Source organism: Pongo abelii, chromosome 8, assembly GCF_028885655.2.
Source record: "Pongo abelii isolate AG06213 chromosome 8, NHGRI_mPonAbe1-v2.0_pri, whole genome shotgun sequence".
NCBI lineage: Eukaryota > Metazoa > Chordata > Mammalia > Primates > Hominidae > Pongo > Pongo abelii.
Window position 1 is genome coordinate 49,210,117 of NC_071993.2, and position 13,656 is coordinate 49,223,772.

Sequence of the window (13,656 nt, forward strand, 5' to 3'; positions counted from 1 at the left end):
GAAGCAGTCAGGATACATTTGTATGTCCCCATTTTCAGCAGCATTATTCATAGTAACCACAAAGAGGAAGTTACCCAAGTGTCCATTGACCAATGAATGGATAAGCAAAATATAATACAGACATACAATGGAATATTACTTGGCTTTAAAAAGGAAAAAAATTTTGCCGCATCCTACGCCATGGATGAACCTCGAGGGCATTATGTCACAGAAAGACAAGCACTGTATGATTCCACTTATATGAGGTCCCTGCAGTTGTCAAATTCGTAGAGACAGTAGAATGGAGGATTCCAGGAACTGGGAGAGGAGAGGAGGGGGAGTAATTGTCTCATGGGTACAGAATTTCAGTTTTACAGGATAAAAAGAGTGCTGTGGAAGGATGGTTTGCACGGCAGTGTGAATGCACTTAATGCCACTGAATTGTACACTTAAAAATTTTAAGATGATAAAGTTCATGTGTATTTTACCACAATTTAAAGTAACTTTTTTAAAACTAGAATCTCTCTTTATATACACCTCCAAATTTGTTATTTATAGTAGAGCCTCCCTTGATCCGTGTTTTTTTCCTAAAAGCGAAGTTAGATTATAGTCCCAGGCAAAAGCAACCTCCAGCTGGGACAGAGCCCAGGACCCAGGTCTGTGCAGCATGCTGCAGGTGGTCCTACCCGAGCAAGTCTGGCTGGCAGCTTCAGTGCCCAGGGCTCCTCAGGCACCGATAGATCATTTCCTGAGCTGAAAAGGAGTGGTTTTGTCCTCAGCCTCAGGCTTGTTTGCTCAGCACAGTGGCTGGCCCCACAAGGCTACTGGTGCACTAGTGGGCACTGCATGTGTGCACAGGGCACATCCACACAGCTCTGTCCTGCCACTGACAGCCTGCCTGTGGCTCCAGTGCCCGTGAGACCATGTCACAGTATCTCCCCATCCCCTTACCCCCTTCCCCTTCCCAAATTCTGACCATTTCCCAAATGTGCCCAGCCCTTTTCACACTCCTGTTTATGAAACCATTGTACTGACTTGTTGATTCATTGATTCATTCATTGGTTCATGAATTTATTCATTCAGCTCACAGCAAGTGAGTTGGCAGATGTGGCAGGAAGGTAGGCACCCTGTAAGAGTGAGGAGGAAGTGAGTTGGAGGGCAGAGGGGGCCCTAGGAGCCCTGATGAGGAGCTATGTTTTATTCTGCAAGCAGCGGACAGTTAACACAGGGCTCCGCAGAGGGTGCCATGATTCAGTGGACCCTGGCTCCTCTGTGCAAGATTGCCTGTCCTGCCCAGCATGTGGTCCAGGGTTGGACAGGGGTGGCAGAGGGGACTCGGGAGGTGGGTGAGGGGTGAAAGAGAAAGGGATCTGGGGACTGAGGTGTGTAACCTGAGCAGTGAGGTGGGGCCATGCCGTGACAAGATGGGGAAGAGTTAGGGACAATTTGGGATGAGGAGGGGCCAAACTGAGGCAAAGGAGTGGAGGGAGCAAGGGATGGAGATGCCCAGGCTGCTGATCAGCATGCTGCACACCAGCATAGAGACGGGATTAACAACCCAGGGCCTGGATATGGCGGCGAGTGAGCCACTGCCACCACCTGGAGGACAGGGTGCAGAGGAGGAAACCAGCCGAGGGGGTGAGCAGCCTCGGTAGCATCCCAGCGATGCTGGACAGCACCAAAGACAGAGGAGGTCCTGGGAGCAGCTGGGAGAAAGTGGGTTACCCAGGAGGGGCTGGCTTGAGCATGGGCCCTCAGCAGCAGCAGTGAGACTGAAAGACGGGAGCCAGACCTTATGTAGAGTGGAGGAAAATAGCTGTCCACATGGAATTCTCCACCCAGCAAAAATGGGCCTTCCATGAATGACGTCAAAAAATGAGGCAAGAAGAAGGCCAAGCACAGGCTCCTGCTGGTGGGGGTGGGACACAGTGGCAGGTGGGGAGGCGGGAGGAGCAGCAGTGTGGCCAAGCATCCAGTTCAGCAGGGCCATGGGCTCCTGGGTGTTTGTTCAGCATAAATGTTCTGTGAAATGTATTCGTTGTACATGTCAAATATTTGACTGTAGTAAGAGAAAACATGAGTGGGAAGTGGGACGGAAGCGGTGGGGGGGTGGGGGTGGGGTAACAGGTCACATCCTGAGAGGCTAACAGTGCTCAGCATGGGGCTGGAGGGACCCCCATAGGGACAGCTGGCCTGGGGAGGCGGGGACCGCCTCTTTCCACCCCCAGCCCCCAGGGAGGAGCCCTGGGGCCTGTTTCCCATTCCCAGGAAGATGATTGCATTAGGAAATCGTCTCTTAAGGAGATTCTGCTGGGCCATAATAAAGCTGTCATCTGCATCGTCTGCCACCCATCAAGGGCAGGCGTGGGGCTGGTGTCGCATGAGGGGTTCTGCAGGAAGGGCCTGCTCTACACACATGCCATGCGCTGCTTCTAATTCATGCAGTTTTTGGATCATATCGTTGTTATTGTTTTCTTTTTTGGAAGTCCCAAATTTCGGCCCTTGTGCTCCCATCCTAGGGAAGTTTTTCATCGTCTGGAGCTCCATTTGTGTTTCTGTGGCACGGTCACCATGCCATGGCAAGGGTGACCTCACAGTGCCCCATCAGAGCTGCCGGGTGGTCGGCAGTGGGGGAGTGGGAGACCAAGGGCCACAGTCGGGAGCCTGTGGAGAGCTGGTGAGCCCCCGCCTCCACAGACAGGGCCAGGCCACGCTTAGTATGTGTGTACCAAGGGTGCGGGAAAATGTGTGTGCTTGTGTGTGAAAGCGGGTGTATACCAGTATGAGCGAATACATGTGCTTGTTAGAGCCATATTGGCAGTGTGAGAATGTGTGAGCATATGGGAGAACAAGTGTATAACAGTGTGTGCCCCCGTGGTGTGTAATGGTATGCACCTGAGAGAATGAGTGTGTGTGAGAGAAGGAATGCATGTGTGCAATGTGTCCGCCTGAGTCTGACCAGGAGATAGCCCCACGTGGTCCCTGAGACAGGAGCAGTAACATCAGAGGCACTAAGCTGCGATGAAAGAGGGATGAATGGGGGTGGGGAGAGCTCTGTGGGGCACCCTTGGCTGCAGGTGGGCACCAGGGAAGGAACCCCTTCCCAGCTGGGGTCAGAGCCTGAGGGAGGAGCTGGATGCTAGGCTGGGGCTGCTGTGCAGGCTCAGGTCTGGTAGGAACTATCCCCAGGGCACAGGAGCTGAGGCTGGAGGCTGCAGGAAGCTGATGGCTAGGCTCAGGTGTGGGCTGCATCAGTGCCGAGGGATTGCATGCTTTGGGTATGCGCTAGGGTGGAGCACATAGCACACCCTGTCTCGTGGACTGCCCGGGCAGCAGGACCTAGAAAAGGCAAGTGTAACAACCGGAGACAGGAGCAACCCCTGGCCTGTCCTAGCATCCCTCCAAAGCCCTCCACCGATGAAGCTTGGCCTTGTGCTGCCTGCAAAGTAGCGTGCTGCCTGCAAAGTAGCTTGCTCCAGGCCCGTCTGGGCATGAGAACGTGCACACCTGGACGGAGTGTGTGGATTGACAAGGTGTGTGCGCGTGCACATGTGGGACGAGGGGGCTCAGGACTGGTGCCCCCTGCATGCAAAGATGAATAAATTAAACAGCCCAGCCAACTGTGGAGCATTGGAAATAGTCTAGCACTTCACTCTGTCGAACACTAGGGCTGACTCTTTCCTGCTGAGGTGGGCAGGGTGAGAGCAGATGGGGTCTTGGGTGGGCGTGCCTCCATCTCTTTTTCTGTCTCCTGCATGCCTTGTGCATGCACACATATACACACACTCATGACACACACTACACAGGCCTTGAAGGTTTCTGAGGGCTCTCTGAATGTGAGCAGCAACTTGGGTCTTTGGCAAGTGTGCTGTGAGCAAGCAGGACCTTCCCCCACCCCATCCTGCATGGTGCCGGGGCACAGCCAGCCTGAGGAACCAGAACCACGGTGGGGGGGTCATTGAGGGTTGATGCGGGAACCCTCTTGGTTTCTTAGAAAAGCAACACTGCCATTTTCACCGTCGGTGGGTGTGGTGTGTGCCAGGCCACCGCTGTGCTGCAGAAGTACAGGGTGGGCCCAGCCCTGGCAACCAAAGCTGTCCAGGCAGACACCTCTGTGCTAGGTGTGGGGGAGGATTCTGTCACCACATGGCATTTGGGCCTTGAAGGCATGGGGTGGGAAAAGCTTTGTAAGCCCTGCTGGTGACCTTCCCATGGTGCCAGGAGTGGCTGTCACCAGAGATGGGTCTCGACCCACGGGCCTGTGGACAGGCAGCCCTTCTAGGCAGAAAGGCGGCAGCAGGATGGGAAGCCAACCAGCAGGGCCCTGGGCCTCCTGGCAGGCTCAGCACCTGCTGGCGCCTGACTTCCACCATCACTTTCTTAGCTGTTATCCTAACCCCCAAGACACAAAGCCTCACAGCGTGTCCAGCTATTTCACTTGGTCAGGCTTCTCGCCACCCAGCCTCACTGTTCTTATCTGTGAAATGGGCAGTGAAGGGATCTGCACCCAGTGGCTGAGTCTGCAGTGAGAGCCTCATGATGATACACCCCTGTGCAGAGATGCACGCCAGGCTGCACCTGCACTGGCCGTTCCTCCTCTCCTTAGCATGCCTCCCCCACTTCGAAGCTGGGGAAACTGAGGCCCAGAGGAGGCCAGTGTTCTGCAGAGTCTGCACAGCCCGGTGGTGCCTGATGCCAGCAGCTTTTTCCCGGCTCTTCCCCGTGGCTGACCCACCACGATTGGCTGCATCATTTGTGGGCCCCTTGTTCTAGAATTATGAAGAATTTCAAGACTGTAGCAAAGAGCATTAAACCAAGCGTGAGACCTCTGAGCAGGGCCCACTGGGACTGCCCAGGCTGCACTCCGCTGAGGCAGGTCCTGCATCCACCTCCTTCATTCTCCCACCTTGGACCATGTGTTTTTCCATCTAGAAGTGTCTGTGACAAGCGGGAACCTTAAGACAGCTGTGCCCAGCTGCAGAGACCACCTGGGAGGCATTTTAAGTGCATTTAAGTCTGTTTCTGCTTGCAATCATTGCCTGACCCACAGATCCCTTTTGGCAGCAGGGAGACCAATTGGGATTGGGCCCCCCACGATCCTGTAGGGGTGGGCTCTGCCAGATGGGAGCAGGGGCCCGTTCTCCCCTGCACATGTGGGCTTTGTGGTGGGGGCTTTGGGAAGCCCAGGCCTGTCCTACCTCTAGTCCCTGGACCACTAAAGGTGCTTGCACATCATGGAGGCCCCAGAGGAGCACCTGTGGGATTCCCAGACTGGATCTGCTCCTGCGACAGATGGGGTGCCAGGGCCCCGCCCACTCTTCTGCAGCCTGGGCATCACCGGAGCCACCCCATGGCCACCCAAGGGCAAATGGTTCTTATTGAGAAGACCGGGGCCAGAGGTGTGTGTCCCAGAGAAAACTAGACCCAGCTGAGCTGCATTGCCTCTCCCTACCTGAGCTCAGTCAACCCCTAGCATCCCCTCTGGGGTAAGAACATGGACCCTGCCGCCTGCGTGGATAGCCCAGACATAGGACGCCACATGGGATTGGGAGGGGGCTCATCGGGGCCAGGGCATCTGGACCCTCCTCCCCCTGTGAAGCCACTGTGAGTTACAATCTCTCACCCTCTGTCGCCAGAAATGCAGCACCCCCCTCCCACCCCGAGGGCACTGTCATGGGAGCAGTGTTCCTGATGTGCAGTGAGCACTTCAAGAGAAGCCTTCTCCTGTTCTATTTTCCCACTGTGGGACTCCAGACATCTCACCTGTTCTCTTCCAGGCTCCACTTGGCACTTGATTGTTTCCCCCAGATGTGTCCCGGAGGAGCCCAGCGGCCCTGGGGGCGTTCTCAACTGCTCCTGTAGGCCCTGCCCTCCGGACCCCTCAGCGACCTCAAGCAGCAACCGTCTGGGTGGGAGCAAACTGATCGAAAAGAGAGATCGATTACATACAAGTGCAGTATTCCTAACGTCTGCTTTGGATGTTGGTATTGTTTGGGCATTCTAGAGTCTATTTGCAGGTTCTTAATGGATTTTAAGCATTTTTTGCCTATTTATCCATCTTTTTAAAAATTCATACTATTTTTTATTGTGGAAAAATATACACAAAAATGATTTACAATGTAACTGTCTTTAAGTATACATTTCAGGGACATTAAGTACATTCACATTGTTGTACAACCATCACCACCTCTGTCCCTGAACTTTTCATCTTCCCAAACTTAAACTCTGTCCCTATCAAACACTAACTCCCCTTCCTGTCTCCCCCAAGCCCTAGCAATCACCATCCTATGTTCTGTGTCTGTGAATTTGACTACTCTAGGGATCTCACATAAGTGGAATCATGCAGTGTTCATCCTTTTGCAATGGGCTTATTTCACTTAGCATAATGTGCTCAAGAGTTATCAGTATTATAACCTGTGTCAGGATTTCCGTCCTTTTTTTTTTTTTTTTTTTTTTTTTTTGGGACAGGTCTTGCTCTGTTGTCCAGGCTGGAGTGCAATGGCACAATCTCGGCTCACTACAACCTCCGCCTCGTGGGTTCAAGCCATTCTCCTGGCTTAGCCTCTCAAGTAGCTGAGATTATAGGCGCCCGCCATCATGCCCAGCTAATTTTTGTATTTTTAGTAGAGACGGGGTTTCACCATGTTGGCTAGGCTGATCTTAAACTTCCGACCTCAAGTGATCCGCCCACCTAGGCCTCCGAAAATATTAGGATTACAGGTGTGAGCCACTGCGCCCGGCCAGATTTCCCTCCTTTCTAAGACTGAATATTCCATTGTATGTATAGACCACGTTTTGTTCTTCCATTCATCCATTGATGGCCACTGGGGTTGCTTCCACCTTTTATCTATCGTGAATAGTGCTGTTGTGAACATGGGTGTGGAAATATCTATTTGAGACTTGGCTTTCAATTCTTTTGCGTATGTACCCAGAAGTGGGATTGGTAGATCATATGGTAATTCAATTTTTAAGTTTTTGGGAACTACCTTCTTGTGTTTCATGATAACTGTATATTATTTTCCATTCTCACCGACAATCTACATGAGTTCCAAAAACTATTTTAAAAGCTTTCCCCGTGGGAAATGTTGGCCACACACAGTCAGCAGCGTAGTGCACTGCGCCCCTGCTTGGGGTCACTCGGCCACAGCCGAGGCCAGCATCCTGCCTCCTTCGAGGAAGGAGGCAGGATGCCTCTGTCCTCTGTCCACAGCGGACATGTATGACTCTGTCCACAGCGCCCTCAGTGATTCGTTTTTCAGTTATTTAGGTAAAAATTACATAGATAGGCTGGGCACAGTGGCTCATACCTGTAATCCCAGCACTTTGGGAGGCCGAGGCGGGCAGATCACCTGAGGTTGAGAGTTCGAGACCAGCCTGACCAACATGGAGAAACCCCGTCTCTACTAAGAAAATACAAAATTAGCTGGGCATGGTGGTGCATGCCTGTAATCCCAGCTACTGGGGAGGCTGAGGCAGGAGAATCGCTTGAACCCGGGAGGTGGAAGTTGTGGTGAGCCAAGATTGCACCATTGCATTCCAGCCTGGGCAACAAGAGCAAACTCCATCTCAAAAATAAATAAATAAATAAAAACTACATAGATAAGATGCACGGACCTTAGCTGTACAATACTGACAAACGAATATGCCCACGTGATCTGCACCCCTCTCAGGATATGGGACCTTCATATTCCCCAGAATGTGCCCTGTGGCCCTTCCCAATCTGTCCACCTCCCCCACAACCCCGCCCGCCACAGGCAGCCAGTCTGATCCATTGCCTAATATCTGTCCAGAGTCGTGCCATGTGCGCTCTCCTCTGCCTGGCTTCCTCACCTTGGCATGGTTTGTGTGTGTGACCCATCCAGGTGTTTGCGTGTATACATAGTTCATCCTTTTTCATTGCTGGGCAGGATTCTGTGGCATCGCTGGACCACGGTCTGCCTGTCCATCCACCTGCTGAAGGGCCTCTAGGCTCTTGGCTTCTGTGAATCATCCTTCCATTTCCAACTATGGCATTTGATAGATGTATGTTTTCACTTTTCTTGGATGAATGGAGTGGAATTGCAGGGTCATATGGCAGGCGTATGTTTAGATAAAGATTTATGACTTTCCTATAAAGTGCTTTCTTCATTTTTTGGCAACTATTGCCTGCCCCGCGTGGCTGGCAGTGTCTCCTGCCCTTGAACACTCTGGCTGTGGGTGACCTGTTGAGAAGTCTGTATGGTTCAGGTGCCCTTCCGGCTTGGACGATTGAGAATACGCTTGTCGCTGAGGATACTGCTTCCCCTGTTTCCTTTTCTTTTTCTATTTTAAAGCAGTTCTTCTCTAGCCCGTGTGTAACTATACAAATAATTGAGTGTTCATGTTCTCAGGAACAGAGATGAAAAACTCCTGCTAAGATCGGAATTTTAAATTAATGATTTTTTTTTTTTTTTTTTTTGTCCTTGAAGAAGCCTTATCCTCACCATCCCTCACTCAGTTCCCTACTTCCCACAGTGGCATTGGGCCTCTACTTCTCGAGGGATGCTTACTGGGAGAAGCTGTATGTGGACCAGCCGGCCGGCACACCCTTGCTGTACGTCCATGCCCTGCGGGACACCCCTGAGGAGGTGCCCAGCTTCCACCTGGGCCAGCATCTCTACGGCACGTACCGCACACGGCTGCATGAGAACAACTGGATCTGCATCCAGGAGGACACCGGCCTCCTCTACCTTAACCGGAGCCTGGACCACAACTCCTGGGAGAAGCTCAGTGTCCGCAGTAAGGGAGCCGCCCCAACACCCACCCCGTGCCCCACCCCACCCCTTCCTCAAGCCGCCCTCATCACAGCCGCTGACACTGAGGCTCGGGGTAGCTTCCCCACCACACCTGGTGTGGAAGGCGTCAGGGGTTAAATGAGGCTGGCTTGCCTCTGTGTCTAGCCTGGAGAGAAGCCAGGACAAGCTTCAGGGCTGCGTGAGGCTGTAGGAGTTTGGAGACACACGGGAATCATCCGGGTACACTATTCTGCCAGACCCGAATCCCTCTTCCAGTGGGGCTAAAAAGGATTAGGAGGTTTCGAGAGAGGGAGTAAGTGGGGCTGGAAAAATTCCAAGGTTTTGATTTAGCAAATGACCTGCAACTCTCTGGAGAAGGGGCAGTTCCCAAGGAAAGCCTGACTTCTTATCGGTAGCTGGCTGCCCTTGTACCTGGCAGGGACTTGGGCCTGTCCCAGGTGTCCAGGGAGGAAAGAGGAGCAGTCACAGCCAGAGTCACGGCCACATGTGACATTGGTAATGGGAGGGGTGGGGGGAAGCAGAGCCCCTGTGACAGGAAACAGTGATGCTGCACCTGGTAGCTCCCATCCCTAGCATCCCTCCAGGGCCACGGCTCGCACAGCCCTCACAACCACCCTGAGCCCTGTCTGCTGGTGAGAGGCAAGCCTCAGGCTGTGAATGCAGAGCAGGCATCCCTGCCCTACCCAGGCAGAGTGACTGGCCTATCTGCCAGGGACAGCCAGGGTGCAGGGGAGGGAGGGGGCTTGGGTGGGCAGCTCCCTCTGGCGCAGCCCAGGCAGTTCCTGGAGGAGGCAGCATCTGAGGTGGGTCATGGTTCTACGCACTTAGTTGCTGCCCTCTTCATCCTGAGCCTCCAGGGTGGAGCTTGAGGAATGGGAGTCCCTGGGTGGGGGCCAGTGTGGAATTTGCCCTGGGCCTGGATTTCCTAGGAGGCCTAAGCCCTCCAAGGTGGGGAGAGGCTTCATGCACAGCCAGTTCCTGTCGAGGAAGAAACCACAGGGTAATTTAACAGGGAGAGTTTGTGTAAAGAATTAATTACAACAGGTGATTGGAGCAATGAGGGACAGGCTAGCAAAAAGCAAAGAGAATGCCAGAGAATATGGGAAGAGCAGCTCTGAGGAGCAGCTGCCCACCTAGGGCTGAGATGGAGGCTGGGAAAGCCCTCGCAGCCCAGCTGAAATGGCTATGGTGCATCGGTGATGGAACTTGCCGGAAATGCCCCCTCTAGGCGTTGGGGAAGTATGTCTGCGGCCACTCCAAACCTCCTGAGGAGGGTGTGGCGGGGGGGGTGCTGGTCACCCCTTACTGGAGAAGTTGCCACCATCAGAGTTGGGGAGCCTTAGACCCAGTGCTCAGCACACCTCCCTGAGGAAGGGGCCTCTAAGCCGAGAACTGAATGATGAGAGCTAGGCCTGTGGGGCCCTGGTGCTCTGGGCCGCAGGGCTGCGCAGCAGAGGTAAGGAGGTGGCAGGCGGAGCTGGAACACCAGTCTGAGCCTTATGGACCTTGATGGGGACCAGGGTTTACACCAGCCCTGGAGCTCGTGCCTCCTCCCCATTCCCGACTGCCTGGCAGGGTGGCCGATACCCCCACAGACCTGACTTCTCTCTGCAGACCGCGGCTTTCCCCTGCTCACCGTCTACCTCAAGGTCTTCCTGTCACCCACATCCCTTCGTGAGAGCGAGTGCCAGTGGCCAGGCTGTGCCCGCGTGTACTTCTCCTTCTTCAACACCTCCTTTCCAGCCTGCAGCTCCCTCAAGCCCCAGGAGCTCTGCTTCCCAGAGACAAGGCCCTCCTTCCGCATTCGGGAGAACCGACCCCCAGGCACCTTCCACCAGTTTCGCCTGCTGCCTGTACAGTACTTGTGCCCCAACATCAGCGTGGCCTACAGGCTCCTGGAGGGTGAGTGCTGACCTTGTGGGGCCGCCCCGCAGTGCCTGCTACTGCTGGGCTTGCTCTGCGAGCCCTTGACACAAGCCATCTGGTTTATTCTTCACCTCCATGCCATCAGTTCATTCAATATTCCAGAAGTACCTCTTACACGCCTGCCAGGGGCCAGGTACTGTTCTAGGAGCTAAGGATATAACAATGAACACAACAGGTTGGAATCTTGCCTGCCTGCAGCTTTCATTCTTGTGGGGCAGACAGAGCGTCTGAGCATGCCAAGGAAATCAGGTGGCTTCTGGAAGGAGCTAGCTGGGGAGGAAACTGGGAAGAGGGAAACGCGGAGGAGGAGGGGAACAGACGAGGAGACCTCCATTCCTCCATCGTAAATTCGGTGGTCGGGGTGGGGGCTAGCAGAGCAAAGGTGGGAGGGTGCCGGGTAGGCAGGCCTAGCCCCTTGGAGGGCACCACAGTGTGACCCTCGTGTGCCTGGAGTGCTGATGGGGCAGAATAGTTCCTGGGGCAGGGGGCAGGTCTGGGAGAGGCTTGCAGGGCTTTCTCTGGAGGAACATGGGGAGCTATGGAAGACTTTGGAGGGAGGGAATGCTGGCAGGACCTGACTTAGTTTTAAAAGGATTAGTCAGACTACTGTGTTAGGAATGGTTTGGGGTGGGAAGGTTCAGGGGCGAAGCTGGGAGACAATCAGAAGGCTACAGGAGAAACCTCTGAACAGGAGGATGGGGGATGTGATGCTGGGATACGGGTGGAAGCCGAGGAATGGCGAGAAGCAGGCAGCTGCAGCCAGTCAGGGGGTGGGATGAGCTGGATCCCAGTGGAGAGGGGAGAAGGCAACTGACCAGGTGCAGGGAGGCCCCATTTGACCATCTGAAAGTCAGGAAGTGGGGCTCAACCAGGTCACAGAGGCTGCACCGCTGGCAAGTGTGTCCTAAATTCACACTAATTTTATCACACAAACACGGCAAGAATATTAAAATCTCAGTAAAGGAAAAAAAGCCATCATTCATGCTTCCCCAGATTCCTTTCATTCTCTGGGGCAGGGATAGATGTCTTTGAACCAGATGGTTGATGGAGCACTTGGTTTTTTGCATGCTGCCCTTTTTCACTAAAAAATATGTAATTAAATTTAGTTTAGTGGGGGGTTTTTTGTAATCACACTCAACAGAGGAAAGCATTATATGATAAGCATTTCCCACATACGTAATTCATGCGCAAGGCATGGTTCTGCCTGGGAGGCTTGTGGAGTTTGCCCCCGCCTCCTTGGGGTGGGTTGTGGAGTCTTCAGCGGTGACCTTCCGCCTTCAGCATGCCCCCTTTTCTGGATTATTTCTGGAGGACGGATCCGAGGTCAGGCTCGTTGAAGAGTGTGTTGTGGTTCCTGGCCCAGCTTCAGGGGCGACGTAGTCTAGCGCAAGCTGCCGTGCAGGGCAGGGAGCATGCGCTTTTGTCTCGACATCCGGCCTTCAGAGGATGACCAGCCTGGCGACGCACTGGACAAGGAGGTGTAGAGTGGAGATGCACACTAGGCGGTCGGAAATCATTATGCGTTAATGTCACATCATACCCCAGATGTCCACTGTGTTTGTTTTCAAGTGGTAGAATCGTGGCTTTCTCACGTTCTCTAAAATGAACACATATTGCTTCCATAATTGAAAAAAAAAAAACTAACAGTTTTTAAAAAGCAGCCAAGGTCACCAATATGGTGAAAGGCCGTCCCTACTAAAAATACAAAAATTAGCCGGGCATGGTGGCGGGCGCCTGTAGTCCCAGCTACTCGGGAGGCTGAGGCAGGAGAATCGCCTGAACCCGGGAGTTGGAGGTTGCAGTGAGCCGAGATCGCGCCACTGCACTCCATCCTGGGCAACACAGCGAGGCTCCGTCAAAAAAAAAAAAAAAAAGCAGCCAAGGCCAGTAGCTGGCTCTCTAGGGCTGCAGTGCAGCTTGGGCTGAGCCAAAGCCACCCTTCCCCACACAAGGCCACTCCTGATCAAGGCCAGGTGGGCGGAGGGGTGTCCCAGTCCCTACTGGTTGATCAGGGTGCCTGGTCCCGGCTCTTCCCAACCAGCACAAGTGAGGACGCAGCTGCAGCAGGACGTAAGCACAGTCATCGCTGCAAACTCGTGCTCCGAGCGCTGCGCTCCCCTGTGGAGCGGAGGAGGGGAGGCCTGGGGCCGCGGCAGTGTGCGCCCCGCTCTGACCGCAGAGCCCCCTTCCCGAGGAAGGCAGCTGGCCCGGTCCCGGCTGGCGATCACCCGGGGCCCCTGTCTGCTTGGTGCGCAGGTGAGGGTCTGCCCTTCCGCTGCGCCCCGGACAGCCTGGAGGTGAGCACACGCTGGGCCCTGGACCGCGAGCAGCGGGAGAAGTACGAGCTGGTGGCCGTGTGCACCGTGCACGCCGGCGCGCGCGAGGAGGTGGTGATGGTGCCCTTCCCGGTGACCGTGTACGACGAGGACGACTCGGCGCCCACCTTCCCCGCGGGCGTCGACACCGCCAGCGCCGTGGTGGAGTTCAAGCGGAAGGAGGTGCTTGTCCGCGCGTGCTGTGCTCTACCCAGTGTCTGTCTCCGGCCGCAGGTCGTTTCTCGGTCGGTTTAGTGTCCGTGTAGCCACCCAACCGTGTGGCCGACCATTCGCGCTTTCATTTGTCCTTCGTCTCCGTCGGCGCCGTCTGTCCTAGGGGGAGGGGAAGGGGGAGTCCTGCCAGCACCCAGCGGGGTCTTGCCTCGGGAGGCAAGGACCAGGACGAGGCCCGAGGGCTCGCGTCTGGGGCACACTTGTGCCGCTGCAGGCGGGCGCGGCGCGCTGCCCGGACGGGGAGCATCTGCCGGGAGGGCACTCCCTCCCACCAGCAGTTAGCCCCCAACGGGAGGGCCCTTGAGTGACCAGGAGCAGAGCCGGGGATTGGAGAGGGACGGGAAGGCGGATCACCTCCGGCGCCGCCCGCCCCGCCCTTCTCCGGCTCGCGCTGGTGGAGCGCGACCGCCACCTGCTGGGCCTCAGGC

At 54.8% G+C, this 13,656-nt stretch overlaps 1 protein-coding gene across 2 annotated transcripts in view; it reads left to right on the forward strand.

Moving 5' to 3' along the window:
- Positions 1-13,656, forward strand: part of RET (ret proto-oncogene) — a 54,417-nt gene that overhangs the window by 15,092 nt on the left and 25,669 nt on the right. The window contains exons 2-4 of one of the 2 annotated variants that reach the window (XM_002820653.5): positions 8,473-8,736; positions 10,368-10,655; positions 12,936-13,177. In XM_002820653.5, the coding sequence (XP_002820699.2) occupies positions 8,473-8,736; positions 10,368-10,655; positions 12,936-13,177 (794 nt within the window). The remainder of the gene's footprint in view (positions 1-8,472; positions 8,737-10,367; positions 10,656-12,935; positions 13,178-13,656) is intronic. The other variant, XM_054523255.1, reaches the window with a different exon arrangement.